This window comes from Neopelma chrysocephalum, unplaced genomic scaffold (genome assembly GCF_003984885.1).
Source record: "Neopelma chrysocephalum unplaced genomic scaffold, ASM398488v2 Primary Assembly neopelma1_106b, whole genome shotgun sequence".
NCBI lineage: Eukaryota > Metazoa > Chordata > Aves > Passeriformes > Pipridae > Neopelma > Neopelma chrysocephalum.
In genome coordinates, this window is record NW_020897771.1 from 552,647 (window position 1) to 576,092 (window position 23,446).

The 23,446-nt window shown below is 52.5% G+C and overlaps 1 protein-coding gene across 3 annotated transcripts in view; it reads right to left on the bottom strand.

Annotated features, from left to right (window-relative positions):
- CCDC9B (coiled-coil domain containing 9B) overlaps positions 1 to 23,446 on the bottom strand; it is a 61,688-nt gene that overhangs the window by 18,227 nt on the left and 20,015 nt on the right. The window contains exons 1-6 of one of the 3 annotated variants that reach the window (XM_027696389.1): positions 11,037 to 11,311; positions 8,754 to 8,867; positions 8,268 to 8,372; positions 7,499 to 7,561; positions 6,948 to 7,109; positions 3,677 to 3,826 (exon numbers count right to left, since the gene is read on the bottom strand). In XM_027696389.1, the coding sequence (XP_027552190.1) occupies positions 3,677 to 3,826; positions 6,948 to 7,109; positions 7,499 to 7,561; positions 8,268 to 8,372; positions 8,754 to 8,867; positions 11,037 to 11,057 (615 nt within the window). In that variant the 5' untranslated portion in view covers positions 11,058 to 11,311. Of the gene's footprint in view, positions 1 to 3,676; positions 3,827 to 6,947; positions 7,110 to 7,498; positions 7,562 to 8,267; positions 8,373 to 8,753; positions 8,868 to 11,036; positions 11,312 to 23,446 lie in introns of those variants that run through there. The other 2 variants (XM_027696392.1, XM_027696391.1) reach the window with 2 other exon arrangements.

Consider the following 23,446-nt stretch of genomic DNA (forward strand, 5'->3'; position numbering starts at 1 on the left):
TCCAGGCCACTGAAGGGGGCGTGACCGATGTGATCCTTTCTCCTAGGCCTCTGTGGGAACCCCAAAAGAGCAGGGAACCAGCTGGGGCTTGAGGTGAAAACCCCCAAAGGATGGCCTATGCTGGGATGAATGAGAGGCTGAAAGCTAATCCTTGAACTGGGGGTCCCAGATCAGGTCCTAACACTCAGCTAGACAGATGACAACACTGACACCCCACCAGGCTCTCCCAGTAGCTGCTCATTTTGGGGATGGAGATGGAGTTTCTCTTTTGGATTAACAACTGATTAAAAGGTAGAAAAGAAAAAGTGGCAAGGAAATGGCGGTTTCCATGGCAGAAGATTAGCAGGAGTGTGCCACTGGAATATGTGCTGCTCAACATGCTCATAAATGGTCTGGAAAAGGAGCTGAAGAGAGGGATGACAATTTGCTGATGCTACTAAATCATCCAGGGCAAAGAATGTAATTTGCCCGGAAAGAGCTGCAAAAGATCTCTTGACACTGAATGTCTGCATCATAAAATTACAGCTGAAATTCAATATCAGGAACACAAAATAACTCCCACGGAGAAAATGCCCTCCTTGTGTACAGACACACAGTAACCAGCACTGAGCTCTGCTTAACAGTCAAGGATGATGTTTTGGTGCTATTGTGACCAGTTCTCTGAAAATGTTAGCTCAATTATTTAGCAAAGAAAATGCAAAGTTGTTGGGAGAAGAATAGAGAACAGACTAAAACCATTGCTGTGTCACTGAGTATGCCCAGGAGAGCCCGCAGCTGGAATACCATGTGTACTTCTGGTCTGCATGTACTGAAAGAATATGGTAAAAATAAGCAAAGCACAAATGGGGACAATGAGAGTGATTGGAAATATAGGACCCCGTCCTCGGCAGACAGGGCTAAATAGAGGCAGCATCTTAAGGTTTATGAGATGGCTGAAGGGAGATGTGACAGGGATCGATAAAACCATTTGTGCTTTGGGAAGTGACCAGGGGATGATCTATGAACTGCTTCCCATGACACAGGAACGGCAAATGGAGCTATCAGGGAGCAAGGCTGGAGAGAGAGAAGGGATGGATGTTCCAGCCCAGCACATCATTTAACACTGCAGCTCCTGGCTGCTTGGAAGGGATACAGTTTGGATGGACCCAAAGAAGAAAAAGAGTGCAATTTAGGCAAAGAGAAGCCTATCAAGGAGAATGATGCTGTTCTTGGCAGAGGAGGACTCTAATTTATAGGATGGTGAGTGTAGGAGGGGAGGGATGACTACAGGCTTCCCTAGTCTTCTCCTCTTTCCCTGACCCTGCTGCTGCTGCAAACGCTCCGTGTGTACCACCCCTGTGGCACAGTCATTCCCTGCAGGCTACAGTCATTCCCACAGGCTTTGTACATTAGGTGTTGTTGCCTCTGCAGGCTCCCAGTCTCTCCTGGAGAACACATCCCTCTGCAGCACAGATGTGAGACAGACCTGCCTGGGCTCAGTTTTCAAGGACCCTCACTGATAGTGAAGAAGTATTTGTTTAAAACGCTAATCCCTGACACAGCTTAGGATCAGCTGAAGGGACAGGGTGGACCAGCCCAAACCTCCCCAGACTCCACCAGCCCAGGCTGGCACGATGTGTGAGATGCCAATGTGACCTGTCACTTCAGGCCCCATCTGCTTCTATCACTGATCCCGGGAAAAGGTTGCCCAAGTGTGGACAGAAGGAAGCAGCTTGCAGAGGTGACATGAAATCCAGCATTTCAGTCCCTTACAGCCACATCCTTTTGTCTCATTGCAAGGATTTGGATTTTGTCCTGGCTGCTGGAGCAGTTGCCTGAGGTGACACAATTAACATGGCAATAGGAAGATATCCTCATTAACCAGGGGTGGAACAGGGCCTGATCAGCTCAGGGAAATCACCAGGAACAAGGAATTCTCCTGAGCTCAGCTGGACTCTGAAACATATCCAGCTGGTAACAGCTATTGGAAATCAGAGCTTCAAACACTTTTATAGCTCTTTCTGAATTGTAAGAGGAATCCAAGGATCAACAACAAATACTCCCATGAAAGCCCAATTTAAATAAGCTCATTAAGAGACCCTTCCTGCCCCTCCATTTCCCAGCCGTGGGAGCCGGGCTCTGTGGCAGGCCCAATGCCTGCTCCCTGCCTCCTGTGCAGCCTGGGACAGCACGTTCCCTGGAAGCACACTGCTTTCCAGGGAACAGGAGCTTCCCACAGGCTGGAGTGGCTATGCCTAAAGCTCAGTGGCAGAAGCAGGGGACATTTTGTCTGTGCCAGCACAAAATGTGCTGTGCTCCTTGGAAGTGTTGGATAACTAGAGTTACATGAAGCCCCTGTGGCCTTCCTGTGCTCCTGACAGATCCTTCTCTTGCTCAGCCAAGGCAATGGAGGCCCCAAACAGCTCTGCATAATCCCTTTCCCTGAGGATATCAGCACCGGCTCCCCCTTGGCACCTCACAGCTTCCCTCACAGCCCACGGCTGCCAGAAGAGTGCCCGAGCTTCAGTGCCACCCTCTGCCACTCACCAGCTGGTGCCCTCATGCACACTCTGAATATCAGGTGCTTTGGGGCCAGAACAAGCAAGGCATCGCCAAACTCCTGTACGTGGACGCTCAGCCTCACATTTCACGTTCCATAATGAAACCAGATGGGAGGTGACCTTTTCCAGAGCTGTCCATACACTTAAAGGAGAGCACAGGATCTGCAGCCAAAATCCAGGCACTGCTCCTGCTGCTCTCTCCTAGCACAGCCCCAGCCTTGATGACCACAGAGACAAGTGTTTTAACAAGCCCAGCAAGAGCAGAAGTGGAGACACTTGTCCTGCACATCACAGAAGCACACTGGACAGCCTCAAGGACAGGGACAGCACAGGCATGGCCAAGTCACTCCCATCATGTCCAAGTGTGTTGGTGATTCCCAGACTGAAATGGTAGTGCCTGTCCTGTGGGCCTCGGGCATTACCAGTGGCTCTATGAGGCAGCTCACACGAGGTTTATGGCATCCAAAAAGCTGCTTGGCAGCCACACGGAAGGAGCGCTCAGAGCCCAGGTAAGCCCCAAGCGGGGGGAGAAGCTGAAGATGAGTGTGGGCAGCAGCAGCAGATGGTTGGCACTGCCCCGGAGAGGGGGCTGCAGACGTCTCCCAGCATTCCTGGGTGTGTTTGGCAGCCACTCCGAGTGTTATTTTCCTACACAGTCTTTGCTGACCCTGTTTGCTGCAGGCATTCTTTCTTATCTGTGAAAACTCTCCAAGAGGAGAATAGCACATGCCTCCGTGTGTGTAAAGAGGAAGGTATTCGCAAAGAAGTATTTGAAACACGTTTCAAAGATATGTTTCAAACGTCACTCAGCAGGTGACGGCCAGGCACAGCAGGACTTGGGTTCAGAAGCAGATATTGCCCAGCTCTGTTAAGGTTTAAGTCGTGCAGTGAGTCAGGAGGACACTGCTCCTGTCCAAGTCTGCTGTGTGGTCCCAAAAAGAAGCTGGCAAGAGAGAGGAAGTGAGATTCATGCCCCATATCTGGTAGTGATTTCATCAGTCCTCCCAAAACAGCATCTCTCTATGGATCCAGTGTCTCCACACTTTTAACATACAGTCCCTCCCAGCCCCCTGTGGCTGGGCCCTCCTCATGCCAGCAGAACAAGTGGATGCCACGGCTCGATTACAGCCACGTACCTTTTCCTTGTTATCCATGGTGATGGCAATCTGCATCCTCCTGCCCCGCCGGAAAGCCACCAAGTGGTCTGTGTCCTCCTCGCCCAGCTCCGGCACCCGGCCCGGGCCGGGGAAGCTCTCGGCACGTTTCTCGCTGACGATCCGCTTGCCCTGGAGGGGACAGGATGAGTTAGGGACACCTCCAACAGCCTTCCTTGGACAGTGGCCATCCCAGGCTGCAAAGGATCCAGGGCTGGCAGAACAGAAAATGAGCTGGGCAGTCAGTCCCCTTGGCTTACAGAGCTGCCACCCCACTCGAAGGCATCTGGGATGTTACATTACGGAGGTGTGTTTAGCTGGGCACAGCATAGGCAGGGTGGGATTTACCTTGCAGCACGGACACTGCTGGATGGTTTTATTTTCAGCTTGCATTTGTGTCTTTGAGACAAATGTGAAGTTGTCCCCACCCCACACACAATAAAATGTGAGGCTACCTCGGAGCAGAAGCCGAGAGGGTGGAAGAAGAGGGGAACAGTGGAGTTCTCCCCAACCTTGCCCACAAAGCAGTTACTCCCCTGAAGTGTATTAACACTCGATAATTTATCATTTCATAGTCATTGTGTGTTCATATTTCTGGAATGATTTATTCAGCAGTGGAATAGTTTAGGAAACTGATATATAAACTCCTTGAGCAAGGGCAGTTCCCCCTCTCAGATATTATTTCCATCTGTCCGTATCAACGTCATGACTTCCCTGCATGGATTTCCATATGGTTCCTATTTTGTTAATGATCTTTGTTGCTGGCTGAGCCCCTGCCAATGCCCTCAACAATCACTTCCACAACACGAGCACATCATTTGTGCAAAAAGACATACTTCTTCTCATTTAAAAGTATCATCTTTCAGGTCCATCATGTGCCTTTTTATTTTTGCCTTACAAGGAAATGAGAGACTTACTATGTCATCTCCATCATTATCTCTGATCTTTTTCTTTTCTCTTCATCTGTATGAAGTCTGCTCAACTTTACCAGGGATGAAGGAACCTCAGCAGCTTCCCTCTGTAAAGGATGGTCTATTTTCCTGTTTTCCTCCTTGGGACACCACGTATTCTGGAATCTTGATTTTAAAGGAGCTCGAAATCTCCAAAGAAACTTCAGTGAAACTTGGGAACTCTTTGTTGCTACGAACTTGGTTTCAAAAACAAACAGCACACCCTGACCTCTGATTTGTAGTGAAGACTTGCAATCAAGGACTCTGCCATGACATATGATACCAAGAAGGCTCACATTAGCCTCATCTCCCCTCAGCTCTGCCAGGAGTGCAGATGTTGGCGTGGAGGGAGCCTTGCTGTGCACAGCCTCTGTCAGCACAACCTTTTTTATGGCTTCTCAGTCATCGAGCCTCCTAACACATGAGAAATGTCTGAGGAGGCACTGCGGGATTTCCAGCAGCAGAGCCTCAGCCTCTGGTTTATTCATCTTTCACATCTGGGTGATTTTGGCGGCTCAGCAGAGGATGCAGGGGAAAGGAGGAGTGGTCCCCATGCTGCCGATAGTCCTGCCTGTCCCAGCTGTGTGGACATGGTGGGAACCTTGTTACACATCCCCTTGAGGATGTACAGCTCTACTTTTGGGTTCCAGCTGCAGCTCCTAACAAGTTTTGCTGCCCTCAGGATGACCTTTGCCATTTCTGCTTTTCCTGCACTAAGTGAAGCCATATGTTGGGTTCAAAGCGAGGATGTGCTGCCGAGGTGTCCTGTGCCATTTTAGCACCGTCCGTGCTGATTTCTGTGTCGGGGTCAAGGCAGGCTCCTGCTCTGACATCTGTGAGCCAGCCCTAGAGATGGCAAGGTCTGTTCCTGAGGCAGAAAAAGCTGATCATTTCAGGGTGGAGCACAACTCGTTTGGCATCTGCCATAGGCAGACGAGTGGGTGTCACGACGTGACAGGCGGTTGTGACACTGCAGCAGAGGCAGGGACTGCCTGGTCCCTACACTACAGTCACAGCTGGAGGTTTCAGGGACCCTCTGTTCTGAGAAAAACCAGAATTTCCCCCCACACATCAGGAGAGGGTTTGGCTGTGCTGGAATGACATTTCATTTGAACGGGATGTTCACACTCCTGGTGCTCTGTCTGGAACAAAGGGAATGAGAGGCCTCTGTCCCTTTCTCCTGAAAAATCATTCGGAAAGGTGCATTTTTTCCCAAATGATTCAGTTCCTTCAAGGTAACATAAAATGACTTTCTAATGGCACAGTGACTGTGGCCTATTTCTCCCTGGAAAGAAAGGGTAACTAGGTCACTGGGAAACAAACGAACAGGCATTCGAGGCACAAAATCAGGAAAACATTTCCAAGCTGCCTCAGAGGGAGAAAACAGCTCCTGCCTTTTGCTGACAGCCAAGGTTTGCAGCACTCCTGCCCCAATGTGCGGGGCAGCAGGAAGGGTGGGGCTTCTCTTCCTTATCCTGGGGAATGGCTTTGGATTGGACCTCAGTGCCACAAACCCACACGTCACTGTGCCTAAAAGGGGACCCACGGGAGCACCACTTGCTGCCACCCTTTCCTTTTCCCAGTGCTGCTGTGACAGACACAAGAATCATTATATCTGGATGCACAGGCTCCACAAGGAATGGGGCAGTGCCCAGGAGGGGATGTTTCAGGATTTAAAAAATGAAGTAGCGTTTTCAATTACTTTTGCCTTCTCACACAATTTTTAATTAAGTCTGCAAATACTGGGTCACACTTCCTGCCCATCTCATTGGCAGCTGAAAGCGACACTCATCTCACTCTGTTTTTCCTTCTACATTCAGTATGTTCTGGAATTCAGTATCAGGGAGAAATGATGCTGCTTTTACCACCCAGCATCACTGCCTCCCTGAGAATAGCTGGGGAATAATGCAGCTAAATCTGTCTGAGCTCCCACTTGTTTCCAACCCCTTTCCAATCACAGCAACACAGTTTAACACCAGAGTGGCCCAGAAGGGCAATGAGGTGACTGACCCCTCAGACAGGGACCTGGCTACCCGTGAGTGGGTGTGGGGAGCCACCAGGGGGCTTAGCAAGGCCCAGGGGCTGATCCCTGGGAATCAGAAATGGGGAGGGAAGCGTGTGGCAACCCGAAATGAAAACTGAGGCTGTGCTGAAGGTTTGAGAAATGAGAGAAAAGGAGCAGGAAGGGAACTAGTCCCTTTGGATGTGACATGCTGGGCACAAAGCTCAAGTGAGAGGCAGAACACAAGCCCCTTTGTAAGTCAAGAGGCCGCAGTGTAAGTGGAATCCTCTTCCCTGCTCACCTTTGCTTTGTTGTCCATGGTAACAGCCAGCTGCATCCTCTTCCCCATCCTGAATGTGAACATATGATCTGCTTCCTCCTCCTCCTCCTCCTCACTGCCAATGCCAAACCCAGGGCTCGTAGGACAGGGGCTTGCCCATTTCTCACTCACCACCCTTTTGTCCTGGAAAACGAACACTTCTGTTAGCAAATCCAGGCCCTTGGCTCAGGGATTCGATTCCCTTCCCCAAACACACCTGCACACAAGCGGGGAGGTGGCTGTGGAACAGGCAGACCTTGCCCCAGGGAAGTTCTCTGTGCCCGGCAGGGTGCCGTGACATTCCTGGAGAACAAGGGGCTCCTTGTCTACTCAGCAGCAAAACCCACAATTACAGCGGGGCTGAAAAGTCCTTTGCACTTACAAATCTGACATTTCAGACTAAAATGCCAGAGTTATGGGAAACAAATGTCATCCTCAGCTCTTTGTGCCGCACTCTGAGTTAGCTCGGGAAAGCCTAAGTCCTGCTGGAGGTGGCCTTGGAAGCCAAGAGGATGGCTGAGGGTGGTGCTCACCATCGGGAGGGCTGGGCTATCTTGTCCATAGTGTTCAGTCTGGGTAATTGCATCTTTCAGGTCCTGTATGAGAGAAAAATGTGTGCAGCAGCAGCACGCCCCGGGAGAGGCGAGGGCCAGGCCGGGGTGGGAAGGGAGCACTGGTCCAGATCCAAGAACCCAGGAGTGCTGGAAGGAGGCTGAGCAGACTCAGTGGGCTCCATGTGAGCCCTGGCAGAGGAGCTGGCCCAGGGGCGAAGGCAGAACTGGCTGGTGGCTTCCCAGGCCCCACGCTGCCAGGCTGGGTGGACAGGGCTTGTCAGACACAGATTTGGCTCAATTAGGATGGAAGCCTGGAACTCGCAGCCTTTGGCCCAGGGCCACCTGCTTTGTTCACTCCCAAAGCCTAAGGAGACCATGAGTTTCCTCAGCCTATGGCATTCCTGATGCCTCCAGTGATACACACACCGCTGATACGCTCTGCCTACGGATTTGCAATGATGCTGACACCTGGGACCTGTCCAGGGCCTGTTCACACACCCATCCATCTGCCTGGTAACTCTGCCTGCATGGGTACAAGTGCCTGGGCACAGCTGGAAATGTATGTGCAGCACCTAAAATCACTCTGAGCACACACCTCTGCAGAGTTTCCCCACCCTTTTCAGGGCTTAGGAGCTGTGTCCTGTGCCTCAAAGGGCTTTGCTGTGGAGTCTCTCTCTCTGAAATGTCCCTTTGCTGTGGCAGGACTGGAGTGAGAGCTGGTCCATCGTGAAGGAGAAGCAGCACTTACGTTGTGAGCTTTGGTGATGGTAATAGTGAGTCCATCCTGCTTGGGTCTCCTGGAGGTAACAGCCATTCCCTCCTGCTCTGCTCGCTTTTTGTCCTCTTCTATTTCCTGAAACACAGATCTCACCTTACCACCAGTCTGTCCCTGGATATCTACGGATGTTGTTTGTTTTCCTGTTTAGGAGTTCTGCTAAACAGACCCACCTCCCTCTCTAAGAGGGAGTGGCCCAACTTGTGTCCCAGCTGTGGGACACACAGAAGAAGACGGCAGGGGGAGAGGAGATGCTGCAGCACTGAGGCATCAGTGTCTGTTCTCCAAAGCAACTCAGGAGCCGTAGCCAAAGGCAGAGCTGTGCCCACCTGCTCCGAGAGCTTTCCAATGCAAACATGGTATTGGTATAACAGTCACGCTCATAGTGCTGACAATCTTTACACTGCCAGCTGAGGACCCCAAGTCAGAGCTGGGGAAGGGAAGGACCTGTGGACTCACCTGGTACCTTCGGATCAGCGCTTCGTTCTTTTTCCGCAAGGCCAAGATTTTCTTATCGAGTTCAACATCTTTCTGCTCTTTCTTCCTTAACACAACATCATCCACAGCAGCATCCTGGAAAGAGAAGGAGCAAAGTTCTCCTCAGTCATCACAGCAACAGGATGAAACCTGCTCCTTCTGTCTGGACAGGGTGGGAAGTGGAAGAATCCTTCCCCACCACTTCTCCCTGACTTTTTCCTGACAGAACTGATCTCTTTTTTTCTTACAGTTTTTGTTTAGCAGTGAGGTAGTTTGAGCAAAAAGCTGCTGGCCCACTTTGATGGCTGTCAGTAGGCTGCAGGGTTAACACCCTGCTTAGCTGCATGCAGTAAATGATCCTCCCCTTTGGCTGTTCTCAGGCACAGGTTCAGATGTCCTCCACAGACATTCAGAGCACCTTGGTTACCTCAGGGGATCACAATTGGGAGTTTTTACAATTCTAGTGACAACAGTGTCTAATGAAAATTAATGCTGATGAGAATCTCTGCAGGACATCCCTGTCCAGGTGGGACAACAGGGACATTTAAACCACCTCCACACATTTTCCTGCTGAACAATGGAGTTTTGTCAAAATCTGCGGGAGAAAGACTGGCTTTTCCATTGCCCTTCATCACTGGGTACACAGCAGGTGAGCAGATTGCCTGTGTGGGTGGATACACTTCCATGGGCATTTTGCAAGGCTGATTAAAGCCGAATTCAGTGTTTACCTGAACAGAAGCTGTTCTGGGAGCACTAAATTGGCGGGTTTGCTGTTTGCTGAGTGCTGGGGTGTTGGCTGCTGAGGGTGGGATCAAAGTGGTGCCTGCCCTCAAACACACCCCTTTCATCTTCAAATTCCTTTGAAGGAGGACTGGCAGAGCTGCCAGATCGGGAAGAATTTAAAAATTCCTGCAAAGACTGTATTTGTGCTCTTCTCTTTCCAAAGCAAAAGATGGAAAATGCCTGTCAGGCTGTTCTCCCTCTGCCCATTTGTCAGCATTTTGTCTATGCTGCAACAGGGCTGCTGTCAGGGGGAGGGGGGTCTTTCCACTTCCAGCTGGAAATAAGTTACTGGAAGGAAAGTTTTGCTGGTGTTCAGCACTTCTCCTGGCCTTTATTAGCGAGGCCATGAAGGTGTTTCTCTCTGCACAACCTGTTTCAGCAAATGCTGGGGCTGTGGCCGGGCGGTGGCCCCGCGGCCGAAGCGCCGAGCGGAGCCCACGCCGGGCTCCAGGGGCTCACCCATTGTCCACTTCAGCCCAGTCAGCATTTGCTCGTCTGCTGCTGCCCGGGGCCGGCCGGGAGCAGGGGCCGTGCCCTCTGCTCCGCTTCTGGAACAAACCCGCCGGCCCAGCCCGTGCTCAGGCTGATGCTCAGGATGGAAAGTGGCCCCACCGTGCCCTCCCCGGCGTAAAGCTCTTCCGGGGAGCCAAGGTGCCCGTATGTCACCGCGGCTGAGTTATAAATGGCTTTGGCAGCACAAACGTGCGATGGCTTTGAATCAGCAAGCGGCTGAACCCAAAGCCTCCTCAACAGCAGGGCAGAGCTGCAGAACGAGAGGCCTCATTCTATTGCAAATAAAAATGTCACAAAAGAAGCAAATGGAAAGCTCTCGGCTTCGTGCTTCAATGGAATGACGACACCCCGTTGTGTCCCAGCCCCTCTCCCCAGTGGCACGCACTGGCTACGCAGCTCCTCGGGGGCTGGAGGGACGCTCCGCTCCACACTGTCTGTGCGTGCAGTGCTTTCCCACACACTTCCACGATCGCCTGCCTCTGCAGCGAGGCCTTGGAGGCGGCAGGGTTGGGAGAGCGAGCAAGGCAGGGGGTGGGGGGGAGGGAAAGGAGAGAGGAGCAGGGCCCTTACTAACACTCTCCTGCGTAAGCAAATGCATCCGCTCTTTTTAAGAAATATCCTCTTCCTTGACAGCTGCAGCTGAAACTCTTGCTGGGATAGACACCATCCAGCACTGCGTTTCTGTTTGTTATCTACCTCCCGGGAGGTGCATTGTCCTGAGCCGGCCACCGCACCCTGCCCCGGCGAGGGACGCAAAGCCCAGCACCCAAAATGCGCCCCCAGCACCGTCCCCGTGGTGCAGCACGGCTGTTTGCTCCCCTGCCTGCTGACAGCCAGGCGAGGCAAGGCAACAAGAAAGCGACAGCCACCGCAAGGCCACCCTGCGGGGTGTGCGAGTCCTTGCGTGGCTCCTCGGGTGAGGGACCCCGGCCCCGCGCCCCTCCCAGGCCCCGCGCGGGCGGCACTCACAGCTCGGTGCATGTTGGACATCGGCGCAGCCCGGCGGATTCCAGAGCAGAGCTAAAAGAGGAGAGCCATCAGACGGCCTTTCTCAGCACTGGTTGCACAGCATACAAGATCATGTTTTGATTACAAAAGCCTCGTCTGGGCTCACAGCCAAGAGCACTGGCTGCCTAATATACCAAGCACAGACAGGGTTTGGAGTGCCTGTGTCCTCCTCTCCAATCTCACTCTCTTTTTAAAAGAAACACTCCCCCTTTTCCCCCCTCCTGACTCCTTTTAACTTCCTGATGCCACAAGCCCTTGTTCAAAGTGGGAAAAGCCGGGTGAACAATGTGGGATGGCTCAGGCAAACAGCTTGGCTTGGCTGCGTGGCCATTCACGGGGTCGTTGTTTGTTATGCATGGCTGGCTGCACGCCTGGCGGGTGGCAAATATCTGGGGTCCTGCACGTCTTGTGAGCGCCAGTGTGTGCACGAGCCTTCCCTGGAAAACAGGGCTCAGACTTGCCTTTTTCTGTTTATATTCAGTATTCTCCAGGAATGATTTCTCTGCTGTTAAACTGGGCCTGTCCTTCAGGAGGGAGCAGAGGAGTGCTGTGGGGTGGGCATCACCAGCTGGCACGATGCAGGAAGCACACAACCTAAGTCCCTGTCTGAAAGCTGCCAAAATCACCCCCAGAAGAGTCCCAGTAGCAGGGGGGCTTTGGGGGAACAGCATTCAGCTGCTGGGACTTGGGTCACCACATGAACCCTTGTCTCACCATAGAATGTCCTGAGTTGGAAGGGACCCACAAGGATCACTCAAGTCCCATTCCTGGCCCTGCTCAGCCCCAACAATTCTACCCTGTGCCTGAGAGCGTTGTCCAAATGCTCCTTGAGCTGTGGCAGCCTTGGGGCCGTGACCACTGCCCTGGGGAGCCTGTTCAGTGCCCAACCACCCTCTGGGGGAAGAACCTTTTCCTGAGATCCAACCTAACCCTGCCCTGGCAGAGCTCCAGCCATTCCCTGGGGTCCTGATGCTGGTCACCAGAGCAGAGTTTGGTGCTGCCCCTCCACTGAACCTCGGGAGGAGCTGCAGACAGCCATGAGCTCTGCCCTCAGTCTCCTCCAGGCTGAACAAACCAAGTGACCTCAGCTGTCTGTCCTGGCCCTGTGCTGCATCCTCCCTCAGCGCACACTGGCTGCCCTTTCCCTCAATCCTGAGGAACCCAGATTGAGAGAGAGGCCAACAGGAGATGAAAGCACAGCAGGGAAGGTCTTGTCGCCCAAGGACTGATGCACACCCCAACCTGAATGTGGGCCCTGCTATGTTCACATGTTAAACAACCCCAGGAAGCCCACTGCAGGTACTTGTCCTCTCTAATACCTTTCAGCAGGTCATCTGCTCACAAAATCCAAGACGTTTGGCTGAAAACCCAGAGTAGTTCAAGGGAAACCTGCAAAAGACTTTGCAGAACTTGGAGTCTGGTTCCTCCTCTGTGCATGACTCAGGCTGTTGGAGATCAGGGCTAAGGCACTAAGGAGCTGGAAGCACGGCTTAGTACAAGCGCTTGGAGGGACAGACTGACCCACATTAATTAGTAGCTACTTAAATGATGAAAGAAAATTGAAACCATTTCCAAGGCAGTGCCTCTGGATTCAGGCTTGATGAAGGAAATGAAGACTGCTGTGTGTGGAAAACTGAGAAAAAGACACAAGAGCTTTGCTACAGTCCAAGTCCTTGTCAGGAGGTTTGTGGTGGACACAGCAGTGCAGGAGGTGCAGAGTCATGAGGAGCTTTTCCTTGCCGTGGGAACACAGGGCTGCCTTGGGTTTGACTTTGGCATAGTCCCTTGTGAGGGTAGAGTGATGTCCCATTTTTTCTGGGCTGGTGGCAGGGACAAGGTCAGCCCTGGGAGATGCTGCTGGGCTGAGTCAGGAAGTCAGTGTTCATGGGAATACTTTGCCCATTATCCTGTCAGTGTGGTGGCCATGCTCCTGGCCTTGGGGAGTCTGCACACGCTGCCAACAGCTGGTCCAGGTTAAAGCCAATACCATTATCCCAAACTCCAAGGCCAGGTTCTGTGCACAGTGCAGGGGGAACACCCTAGGGTCTGCTGTGCTGCCCATGGACCCCCGCGGCTGAGGGCCCGTGTCATGCCCAAGTTGTGAAGGCTTAAGCCAAGTGCTCACAAGGAGCTTCTCCAGACCTCACAGCCATGGCATCCTATGCCCCTGCCATGATCAGCAGGGTGGCCAAGCTCTTCCAGCAATGAGCAGTCCATGAGCAGGCAGGAAGATCCCTAAAATACCTCTGCCTTTACTGATGTCCCTGGAGAGCTGCAGTTCCCTTTAGGGCAGCGTCGGCTGCTCCTCCCCTCAACACAAAGAGCTGACATGTCTCAGCTGTCCTTTACCATGTCTGAGTGGCACAAATGACAAGAATCTACTTCTGCATCGTCATCTGAGATCAGTGAGAAGATGAACCCTCAGTGAACACGGCGGACACAGAAACCCAGGGGGCAAAAGGGCCCAGCCAAGGGAGCAGCATCTAGGGCAAAACAAGATGGTTTGGGGACGTGTTTGTGCCCTTGGGACTGTCACAGGAGAAAGCAGAGAAAGCAGAACCCTGCTGAGATTTGTGGGGTTATGTATATGCACACACATTTGGTTATTCCTGGTGCCATGGCCAGGAAGGGCTGCAGTAACACCACAGCTGTCCCCAGCTTGGGGGCTTGTCAAAAACTGTCAAAACCCCTGGTTTGCTCTGAAGTGCAGTGTCAACCCCAAGATTGTGCCTATCTCAGGACTCACTGAATCCTGTTCACACGGTCCCCCCACCTTGGTGGCTGCAGCACACCAGTTCTGCTCTCTCAGGCTGTTGGTGGCACCATTTCCCACATGCAGCAGTTTGACAGAGTCCCTCAGACAGCGAGGGTACCCCGCAACCTCGTGCAACAGTGAGGATATCTGGAGAAACCAGCCTCAGTACTCACTCAGCGACTTGTTCACCACCCCTGCAGTTCATCCCTTTATTCTTTAAAGTCCCAAAAGACCTTTCACAGGCAGGATAGCCTGACTCTGAGCTCCTGGTACCACCTCTGAAGCTGCTCAGCACAGAAGCCGTGGGGCACACCCAGGGTGGCTCTGCAGTTTCTGCTTCAGGGAAAGGGGATGTGCCAGCTCCTGCTGACCACGGGCAGCCCCTGAAGGAGCAGTCCCTGGGGTGGACAGCAGCTCACCTTCAGGAAAGCCTGGAAGCTGGAGGAATCAAGAGGATATAAAGGGGTTTTTGCTGCATTGCCCTGCTGTGGCTGTGCTGCACAGGGACGTGGCTCACTGTCCCTAGGCGCAGCTGCCTACTTGGAGGGCAAAGCTTGCCCATTCGGGGCAAAGTTTGCTGGAGATCTTTCTGGGGCAAAGGAAGGAAGCAATGAAGGAAGCATTTTGTGCTCGTGACAGTGAAATAGTCCCTTTCTCTAACTGTGCAGCACAGCCTCTCCCTTTCAGTGTCAGCACAAAGAACCATGCCCACAGGAGTCTGGCCTCTCCCCACTCCAGGACAGCGCTCAGCACTGGCAGAAAGTTTTGCCCCATGTTTAAACAGCAAGACTTGTTTCTTCTCTGTCTCTCTGTCTTACACAAAGGCTGAAGACAAGAAACTGATTCTTCAAAAAACCCAAACCTGCCTTCCCTGAGAAGCATTCCTGGCAAACCCTCCCTCCTTTTCCTTTTGCACTACGTGAAACTCCTTCAGAGCCACTCAGTCCCACGCTGCCACTTTCCCCAAGTGCACTTCACCCAGCTTCATCCTGGCTCCTCTCCATTTTTTGCAGGACCCCTGACGAGTCGACAGATGGCACTCGGGAACTGCCGGGAGGAGCCGGGAGCAGCTGCCAGGAGCCCACTGGAGGAGCCGAAGTCTGGCTGGTCTTATCTCGGCTGTCGGGACTGCCGTAAAGCCACCGGGCCGAGTGTCAGAGTGTTAGAGTGTCCTGCTCCTGCGCACGGACTCACAGACCTGCTCGGCAATCCCCCTCCAGGCCTGGGATAGAGGGAGGGATGGGAACGCGCTGTATATCAAAGGAGAGTTCCCAGCATCCCGGAGGCATCTTTCCTATCGAACACAGAGCAAACTTCTCCACAATTAACCCATTCATCCCTCCTTCCCTTGCCTCCCCAGCTCTGGTCCTTCGCCAGATGCACTGCGGGATAAAAACGCTGGAGGTGTTTCCTCCAGCCAGGAGAAAGGTCAGCATATTCCCTAGACTGGGAGGAGGGACCAGCCAGGGATGGTAAATGGCCTTTAGCTGGAGAGGCTCATGGCGATCAGAAGACTGCTGAGACATTAATTTTTAAATGGATCAATACACAATTAAAATGAAAACTACCAAAGACAGTTAAAGGATTCAATGGCAGTTTGGTCCTGCTCAAAAGCAGTGGGGTATATCATAGCTGCCTGTTGGTACTTCCCAGAGGGATACCAACCATGGCACAGCACAGGAACAGCTCGGGATGTGCAGAGCAGCCCTCTTCCTGTAAGGCACAAGTCTGTCCCCTCTTTTCCCCCTCCCTGTGCATCATCCCAGCCTGTAGGTTCCTGCCTCAAGCCCTGTGGGTGAGAGCTGTGCCTGCCCATGTTTAATGCCACCTTGAATAACTCATGAACTCATCAGTTCTCTTGGTATTTTCTGCTCCTGAAAACTTGTCATTCCAATGTAAGGTCTCTGAAGTGGTCGTAGGCTGAGCAAATGAAAAAGGATCAGTCCTCTTAGTTCTTCCCACTTCCAGACATGCACAGCAGGGCCAATACAAGTTTGTTGACCCTGTTTACTACTTAGCCTTCAGATGTAGGGCACAGGACCCAGCCTTGGGAGGGTGCTGGGCTGTGGAAAGTGTCCGGGACAGCCAGTCCAGCAGGTTTTTTTCATCTTTTATGTAGTCCTTGGGGAAAGGATGGAGAGCTGCAGACAGCAACTGGTCTGCCCTGTCATCAGCAGCGGCCCAGGGAGGTTCCCCATTCCAGCCCATGGCTCCAGCCCAGATCTAGGAGGACGTGGACAGCCCAGTGGCCGGTCACTTGTAGCTCCCAAGCTGCAAATGAGCATGCCAGGAGCCAACTTACTCTTGGCACGGTCACGTGCCCTTTGTGAACTTCCAAAAGTCATGTCTGCTTTGGGGCTACGCGGGCGGCAGTGACCCACTTGGAGTCTGATGCAAGAAGTGGCAAATTGGGTGCCTCTCATCCCAACCAAGCTCCACTAAAGCCTTAATGAGCCATCTCACTTCCCTTTGCCAGCAGAACTCAAAGCAAGCTCCAGAGACCAACCTGGGCTCCAGGGTCTGAACTGCACCAAGGGCTCTCCGTGGGCTCCAGCGCCGCCACCTCACACGGATGCTGCATGGATTCGGGCTGGGCTCCACAGGGAATCCGGCTCTTCCTGCACCAGGGTCAGGGTGCGGAGCTGCCTGGGAGCACAAACCCAGGCAAAGGGGAAGGGCCAGCCTGCGAGAGGCTCAGAGGCGCCTGGGAAGGGAGGAGATGAACAGGGGAGTCAAGGTGGTAATTAAATATTAAAGGCCCTGTTCCACAGTAATTAGTCCTTGGGTGGAGGGAGACACTTGCTGGGCTGTGCCTGGCTGCTGAGAGCTCCACTCAAGTAACAGAAAACTGAAAGTGCAAATAATCCCTGCTGCAGCAGGCAGGAAATCAGGATTCAAGAGCGTGGGTTAAAGCCCGGCTGGAGAACTGGTCCTTCTCCCAGCTCCGATCAGAATTTGAGCCTTTGGCCTTATTTCAACCCTTGCACAAGCTGAGGAGGCTCAGCTTGGGATAAATTTATATCACATTGATATCACTGAGGTCCAAGAGGAGCCCACACAATTACTCTGGGGATGTTTCCCAACAGGACACATTGCATCAGACACTGAAATTCCCCTGCAAAACACCTGGGGAGCCATCATATGTGCTTATCCCATTCTCTGTTTTGCCTGGGCATCCCCAGGTCTCCATGGGAGCTCCTGAGCCAGGTGACTCTCCATTAGGAATGTGGGTATTTTCTTGGCCCTTCTGAGTTGGTCCCTGCAGTGCATCCAAGCTCAGGGCTGGGGGCACTGTGCAGCCCCAACACATGGGATTAGGGTGGGCTGAAACACAGGGTTTAGAATTGGGTTCGTAAAAAGGAAAAATTCCATTTTCTTTCTCCCTGGAATACTGCATTTCCTTCAGTACCTTCAGAAGGAATTGATTAAATAACACCCTTCCTTTGCCCTGTTGTTATTTAAATGTTTTGATGAGAAAAGTTTGGAACGAGCATTTAAAAACACCTTTTTCTGGAAGCACCAGCTGAAATACTTTAAGCATTTCTGAAGCTCAGTTTCTAACCAAAAAAAAAAGCAGAAACATTCCAACAATTAGAGAGATGGAACCTCCCCACTCCACTCATCTACCTGCTCTTCAGCCAAAACAACTGCTTTTCATCCCCCCGTGGCTCTGATCCTCCTGAAATGGGGCATTGCAGCCAATATGCTCTCCAATATGCCAACTGGGCCACCCCTGGATGACACCAACACACTGGCACTGATGCCACGGGGACAGGAGAGAGATGGATTGGGGCTGGGCTGGTATCAGCTGCTGCCTGTGTCCTGTCCAGGAAGCTCAGCAGGCTCAGGGAGTTGCTGGTGCCAGCAGCACTAAGAAGCTTAGGGGAGGAAGGTTAACAGGAGCTGAGCTCTGATGAGCAATTAAAACAATCAGGAATGTGGCTGGCAGCTCAGCACCGCCAGGGTGGGATGGCTCCATCCTTTTTAGGATCTGCCAACTCTGCACAGGCAGGAGGAGCTTCTCCTGGCAGAGAGGAAGACAAGACTGTAACATTCCTATTTTGAAAGTCTTGTAGTAAAGCTTCGATCACCAAGATAAAGAAGGACACAATAAGGCTGTAAAATGAAAAGCTCTTTCCATGTGAGATCTGCCTGGCTGGCACCACTGGTCTTTCATCTAATTTTCTTTTCCTCGCCATGGACTGACTCAAACAGGCTGAGGCTTTCTCTTGTCCTTAAATGTTGGCACTGCCCTAACACCCCACATGAGGAAGGAGAGGGCAGGAGCCCCTTAAGCAAGCCTTGGCACAGCAGATAGAGCAGGGCTGGGCAGGAGGGCAGCCAGGTAAGTTCTCCCTGGGGCTCCCAGGAAAACACCCCTCCTGAACAATGGGATCAGCGAGGCTGAGTCTCCTGGTAACTGATACCCCCACTGTGTTTGCCAGGCGCTGATAACACAGCTCAGATCAGCTCCAACAGTGCCAGATGAAACCTGGGAGCCGGCAGCACTTGTAACCTCCCAGGAGGAATGGGGCTAAGGAAGCAGGACAGCTCCGGGACCTCCAGGGGGAGAGGGAGGGCCGGGGCCGTGTGCGGTGGGAAGCCTCACATGCTGCCTTTGAAGGAGGAAGGCAGAGACTTCTGTCTGCTGACATAGATGGTATGTGAAGTGGGGGATGTAAGTCTCCAAGGACATCTCTACCTCCATCTAACAATAATCCAGGCAGTTGGAGGGTTTTACAAGATTTTCTTTCCCCACTGGGGAAATGTCACTTCAACAAAAGAGACTTTTTCACATGAAAAGCCCTGTGCCAGCAAATCTTCTGTTTAAAAGAAATTAGTATTCTGAAATCTGGGAGCTGTGGAGCTGTTTGTGTTGCCCAAAGTATCCAGGCCCCCAGAGAGCAGGACTGTGCTCATCTCTCACCCACGGGCTCCTCAGCATCAGCCCAAACCCCCTTTTGTGCACAGCTGTGTCACTGCACAGTTCAGAGACCCAAGGTACAACCAGCAAAGAGCATCCTGCTGTACTCCCGTCACATTTATTAACGGTCCATCCTTCTGGGATGAAACCTGGGTGCCTGACACTCCCTGACCTCCAGCATTCCCTTGTCAGCAACAATTTACCTGTACAGAGAGGGACTAGTGTGACCATGCCAGGGCTTTCCTGAAGGCTCAGTCCCTTCCAGATAAGTGGTCCCACACTTTTATTTATTTGTAGGGTTTAAAAAGAGGGTGTTTGCCCCATTCAATGTATTATCATGGTCAGATCTCCTCCCCTATGCCCCATAGACACAGCATTTCAGTGCTAGGCTTTAGTGTGCTGGGAGACACTTGGGCATCGTGTATTTTGCAGAATTAACCTTGAAATGGGGTCTCATGTGAACTGTGGGAGCCTGTGATGGCTGGGTCTGCAGTGTTTCATATGAGTATCCAGCCAAAGCCTGGCAGGACCACTCTGGGCAGGCTGGTTGCAACATCCCCAGTTCCACTAAAAGTCAGCTGTGAGTTTCCAGCCTTGCTGAAGCTGTGAAGGTACTGTAACAGGCACAGCCAGTCAAGGTGTGTCACATATGCCAGTGTCTTCTCTGGCTTTCCACAGGCTGGGAATATATGTCCCAGATTCTGCTTTGAAGAATATTTGCGTGCAAGGCGTGAATTAGTCTGGGGTATCTCAGGCTGCTCGGAGCTCGCTGGCTCGCTGTCAGTCACGCTGGGAAATGGTGTGAACATATGGGCTGCTCCAGAGCCAATGTGGCTGCGCTCCCAGCACACAGCAACATGGAAAATGGGACAATGGAGCTACAGTGAGACTCTCCCTGCCAAGCAAAGCTGAATTGGGTCTCTATGGGCCTCCTGCCCCTTCAAACACACAGCAAACTCAGCACATCTCCTACTGGCTTCAGTTTGCAATGTACTGGTGCCCAAAAACACAACTGCCATGGGCTTGGAACCTTCCCAGCCCATGGTGTTGTGTCAGCAGCTACTCAGAGGTTTGCAGTGCTGCAGGAGCCTCACAGAATCCTGAGAAGGAGAGAAGGGTCTTGCCTGGACCTCTTTGTCCTGTGCAGCGTGTGGGCTGTGCTCTAGCACACACCCTGAGCAGAAACAATGACTGGCTATCAAAACTGCCCCGGGAACCCGATTCACGAGTCCCTTTCAGCCTCGTGCCTTATTCTGGTGCATACCGGTGGAGACAGACAACTGCACCAATTTTGGAAGGTGACAGCTTCTCCAATACCATCCTGGCATTCAAACCACGACTAAAGCACTTTGTATCTCTAAATTAACCCCTCCAGAGGTTGCAGAAGGTGGGCACCTGTCAAATAAGCTCTGCCCAGTGAAGGTGACTGGGGCTCAGTTTGCCAACACAGCACCAGCCATGGAGCTGTTCTCCAGCTAAGAAGCAATTTCCCAGCCGAGACGACAGGAGGTTTGTGCAGCAGGAGCAGCCAGGACTGCTGCTGTCCCCATGGACACCTTCCAGGGCGGGAGGTGCCTGGCACGCCATCGCTGGCTTCGAGCAGCAGAAATACCCCGGCTATTTCCCTGCTCCAGTGAGCAGTGACAGCTCAGGGTTCAGAGCTGGCTGCAGAGCCACGAGCCATTGCACAGTGCCTGGAAACCAGCAGGCTGCTGCAATCCGAGGCAGCTGCGCAGTGAGCCCCAGCCTTGCCCTGGCCACGGTGACTCCGAGGGCTTGGGTGCCCATGAAAATCATGGCATGGGTGATTTTACACTGTCCAAAACGTCATGGTGGTGCCACCACTGCAAGTTGTCTGCTTTGAGTGTGAGATGCAGGGTAGCACTGCCTGCAGCAGCAGAGGCAGGGATGGATCCCCATCCAGAGACTGATCTGGAGCTCTCTGACTCCATCCTGCTGACTCACCCATTGTGGTTTGCCAGGTGCTCTGGAAGAAAACATTCCTCTGGATGAAGGATGGTCTCAGCTTGAAGGTATTGTCTTGTGGACAGCATTTATGTTCCTAAAACAGTTTGAGAGCCCCATTTGCTTGTCCTTCCTGCTCACTCTTGTTTGGCATTTTGGATTTTTGGAAGGGGATGAAATCTTGCCTCCCCTAGAACAGTACTGAGATCTGCTCACCAGTCTCAAAGTGGGCCAGCACAGAGAGGTCAGAGAGTGGCAATATTTGAGTTGTCAACACACTGGGGACAGATCCTCTGCTGCTGCACTGCAGGGCAAGAGCCCAGCAGGTTTGGAAGAAAGGGACTCCCGGATTCCCGGCGTTGGGCCACCATGGCCACTCCCTCCCAGCACCGCCGCAGGTGGGCGTGAGCCCAGGCAGCAGGTCCAGGTGAAGGTCCAGTTGGAGCTGTGAGGGCACTGTCTTGTGACAGTGGCAGTGGAGGTGAACTGATCCAAGCCCAAAGAGCCGATGGCAAGTGTCAGCCCTAGCAAGAGACTGCCCAGCAGTGCAAGCCCAGGGCTGCCCCGCTCCAGCGCTTGCCCTGCCCTGCCCTACGTGAGCCAGACACCACGGGGTGGGAAATGCTGAGCTGTGTAACCAGAGCCAGGACATCCTGAACAGAGGCAAATTCTGCTCAGGGAAATGCTGAGTTACGGGGAAGGAAAGCAAATTGTGCTCAAAGTACCGTGGTAAGATAGGGCACCGTGAAATGAGCCACGCTGAACTGTGACCAGTGCAAAGCAAATCCATTGGGAACTGCTCTTGGTCACGTCTGCCAGCCCATGAAATTAAATCCTTACTCTGCTTCCTTTGACTGCTTTAAGGATATGCCCAGATTGTACTCCTAAAATTAGCTTATATTCCTGGAGCCTTGTTACTGACTGTGGTGGGAGAGGAAGGCACCTCAAACTGGGGGGACTTTGCACACACACAGCAAGGGAAGTGCCGTGTTCACTTCTGACTCAGGCTTCTCTCAAGGCAGGGGAATGCTGCAGAGCAGGGTTTTGCATTTTGCTTGTGGAAAAAATGCAAGTGGGTGGTGAGCAGGAGAGCTGGGAGAAGCAATAAGGGGCTTTTGCAGCACAGCAGCTTCCTAAACCTGCCTCAGCCCTCAGCCACCTCTTGCACCACCTCCAGTGCACCCGTGTGCCCTTCACCTGTTCCGTCTCCCTTCCTCTTCTCCCCTTTCTCTGCTCACCAGCATTTTTCTCTTTTCCACCCGTTACTGTCTGTCTTTTTTTATATTCCTGACCCTATACTTCTCTCTTTTGCTATTTTTCTCTTTCCTCCTGGTTTTTTTGGATCATCTCTCTCTCTATCCCTCTCTCTCGCCCTCCTCCACCTTCCCTCGTTCCAGAGGGACACCAGGGACCAGGCGGACCTGTCCGATGCTGGCAGGTCTGGGCTATGGGTTGCCATGGCAAAGAGCCAGAGCTCTCCATGCTAATGGAGAGCAAAGAACAGCCAAGGTGAGGTACTGGTCAAGCGCTCCAGGCCTGGCCATGCAACAGCCCCAGGGAGGGACACGGGCACCCCACTGCCTTGGGCAGGGCTGTGGGCCAGCTGGGAGCACGAGCCCAGCTGTAGCCCCTGGCTAAGGGCAATTAAAAATAATGAATACCTTGCAGCGGTACAGAGCAAACCTGCCAAACTGTGGGAGTGAGGAAGCGTGAGCACCCCCACTTCCCAGACAAGGAGTTCACACGTCAGGCTGAGCCAAACTAAAGCTGTAAGATGTGCCTGTCTGTCAGAAACCATGGGATGTTTGTAATCCAGCTGATTTCCACCATCCCTGCAGCTCCCATGGCTTTATTATTATCATTACTGTTGCAGGAATTATTATTTAGCATCGGGAAGAAAGAAAAGGAAATATCACCCATGTCCTTGTCACCACATTAATGCCAGCCTATCTTTTCAGCAGATACCAGGTTTCAGTCTTTCCTGCTGGGCCACATAATACAAGCTGCTCTGGAGCTGCTCCTTGCAGTGGATCTGATCCTACCAGGCAAGTGACATTTCTGTGGCTAAGGCTCAGAGCAGCAGGATGGTCCCCTGTGGCCCAGCCCAGCAGGGATCACCCCGCTGGGACAGCGGCGCTGCCAAAGCCTGTCCTCAAAACTCCCTCCTGCTGGGTTTGGAGAGGCATCAGCCTTGGGTGGGAAAGAGTCACCCACTCTGGCATTAGGAAAAGCTTTTTGTTCTTTAAACTGTCTTGGGCATTTAAGTCATTAAGGCAGGAAGGGCTTATTCTAAGCAGCTAGAGGATTAGTGGGAGTTATAGGATACTCTCCGCTCTAATACTCTCTCTTTTTGCTTCAGCTGTTCTGTATGTGTGAACCAAAATGATGCCACCCACATGACAAAGAAGGTCACTGCCACTGTGAGGGCCACAGGCATGGCCGTGAGGAGGGAGAAGGTCACAGCCATCCCCACAGACACACAGAGGATGATGAGAAGAGAGAGGAGAGGGTCACTGCCACTCCCATGGCCAGACACACGGTCATGAGAAAGCCCCAGGCCCTTCCTACACAGTAATGTCCTGGTCATGGGCATGGGAGTGGCTGTGGAAGGTGCAGCCACCTTCCACAAGCTCTGTGGGAAGTCCTCCCCATGCACAAGGGGGCTACCACCCAACTCAGTGCAACGTCGTGGTATTGATAGACAATGACAACAGGATCCTGTAAGGA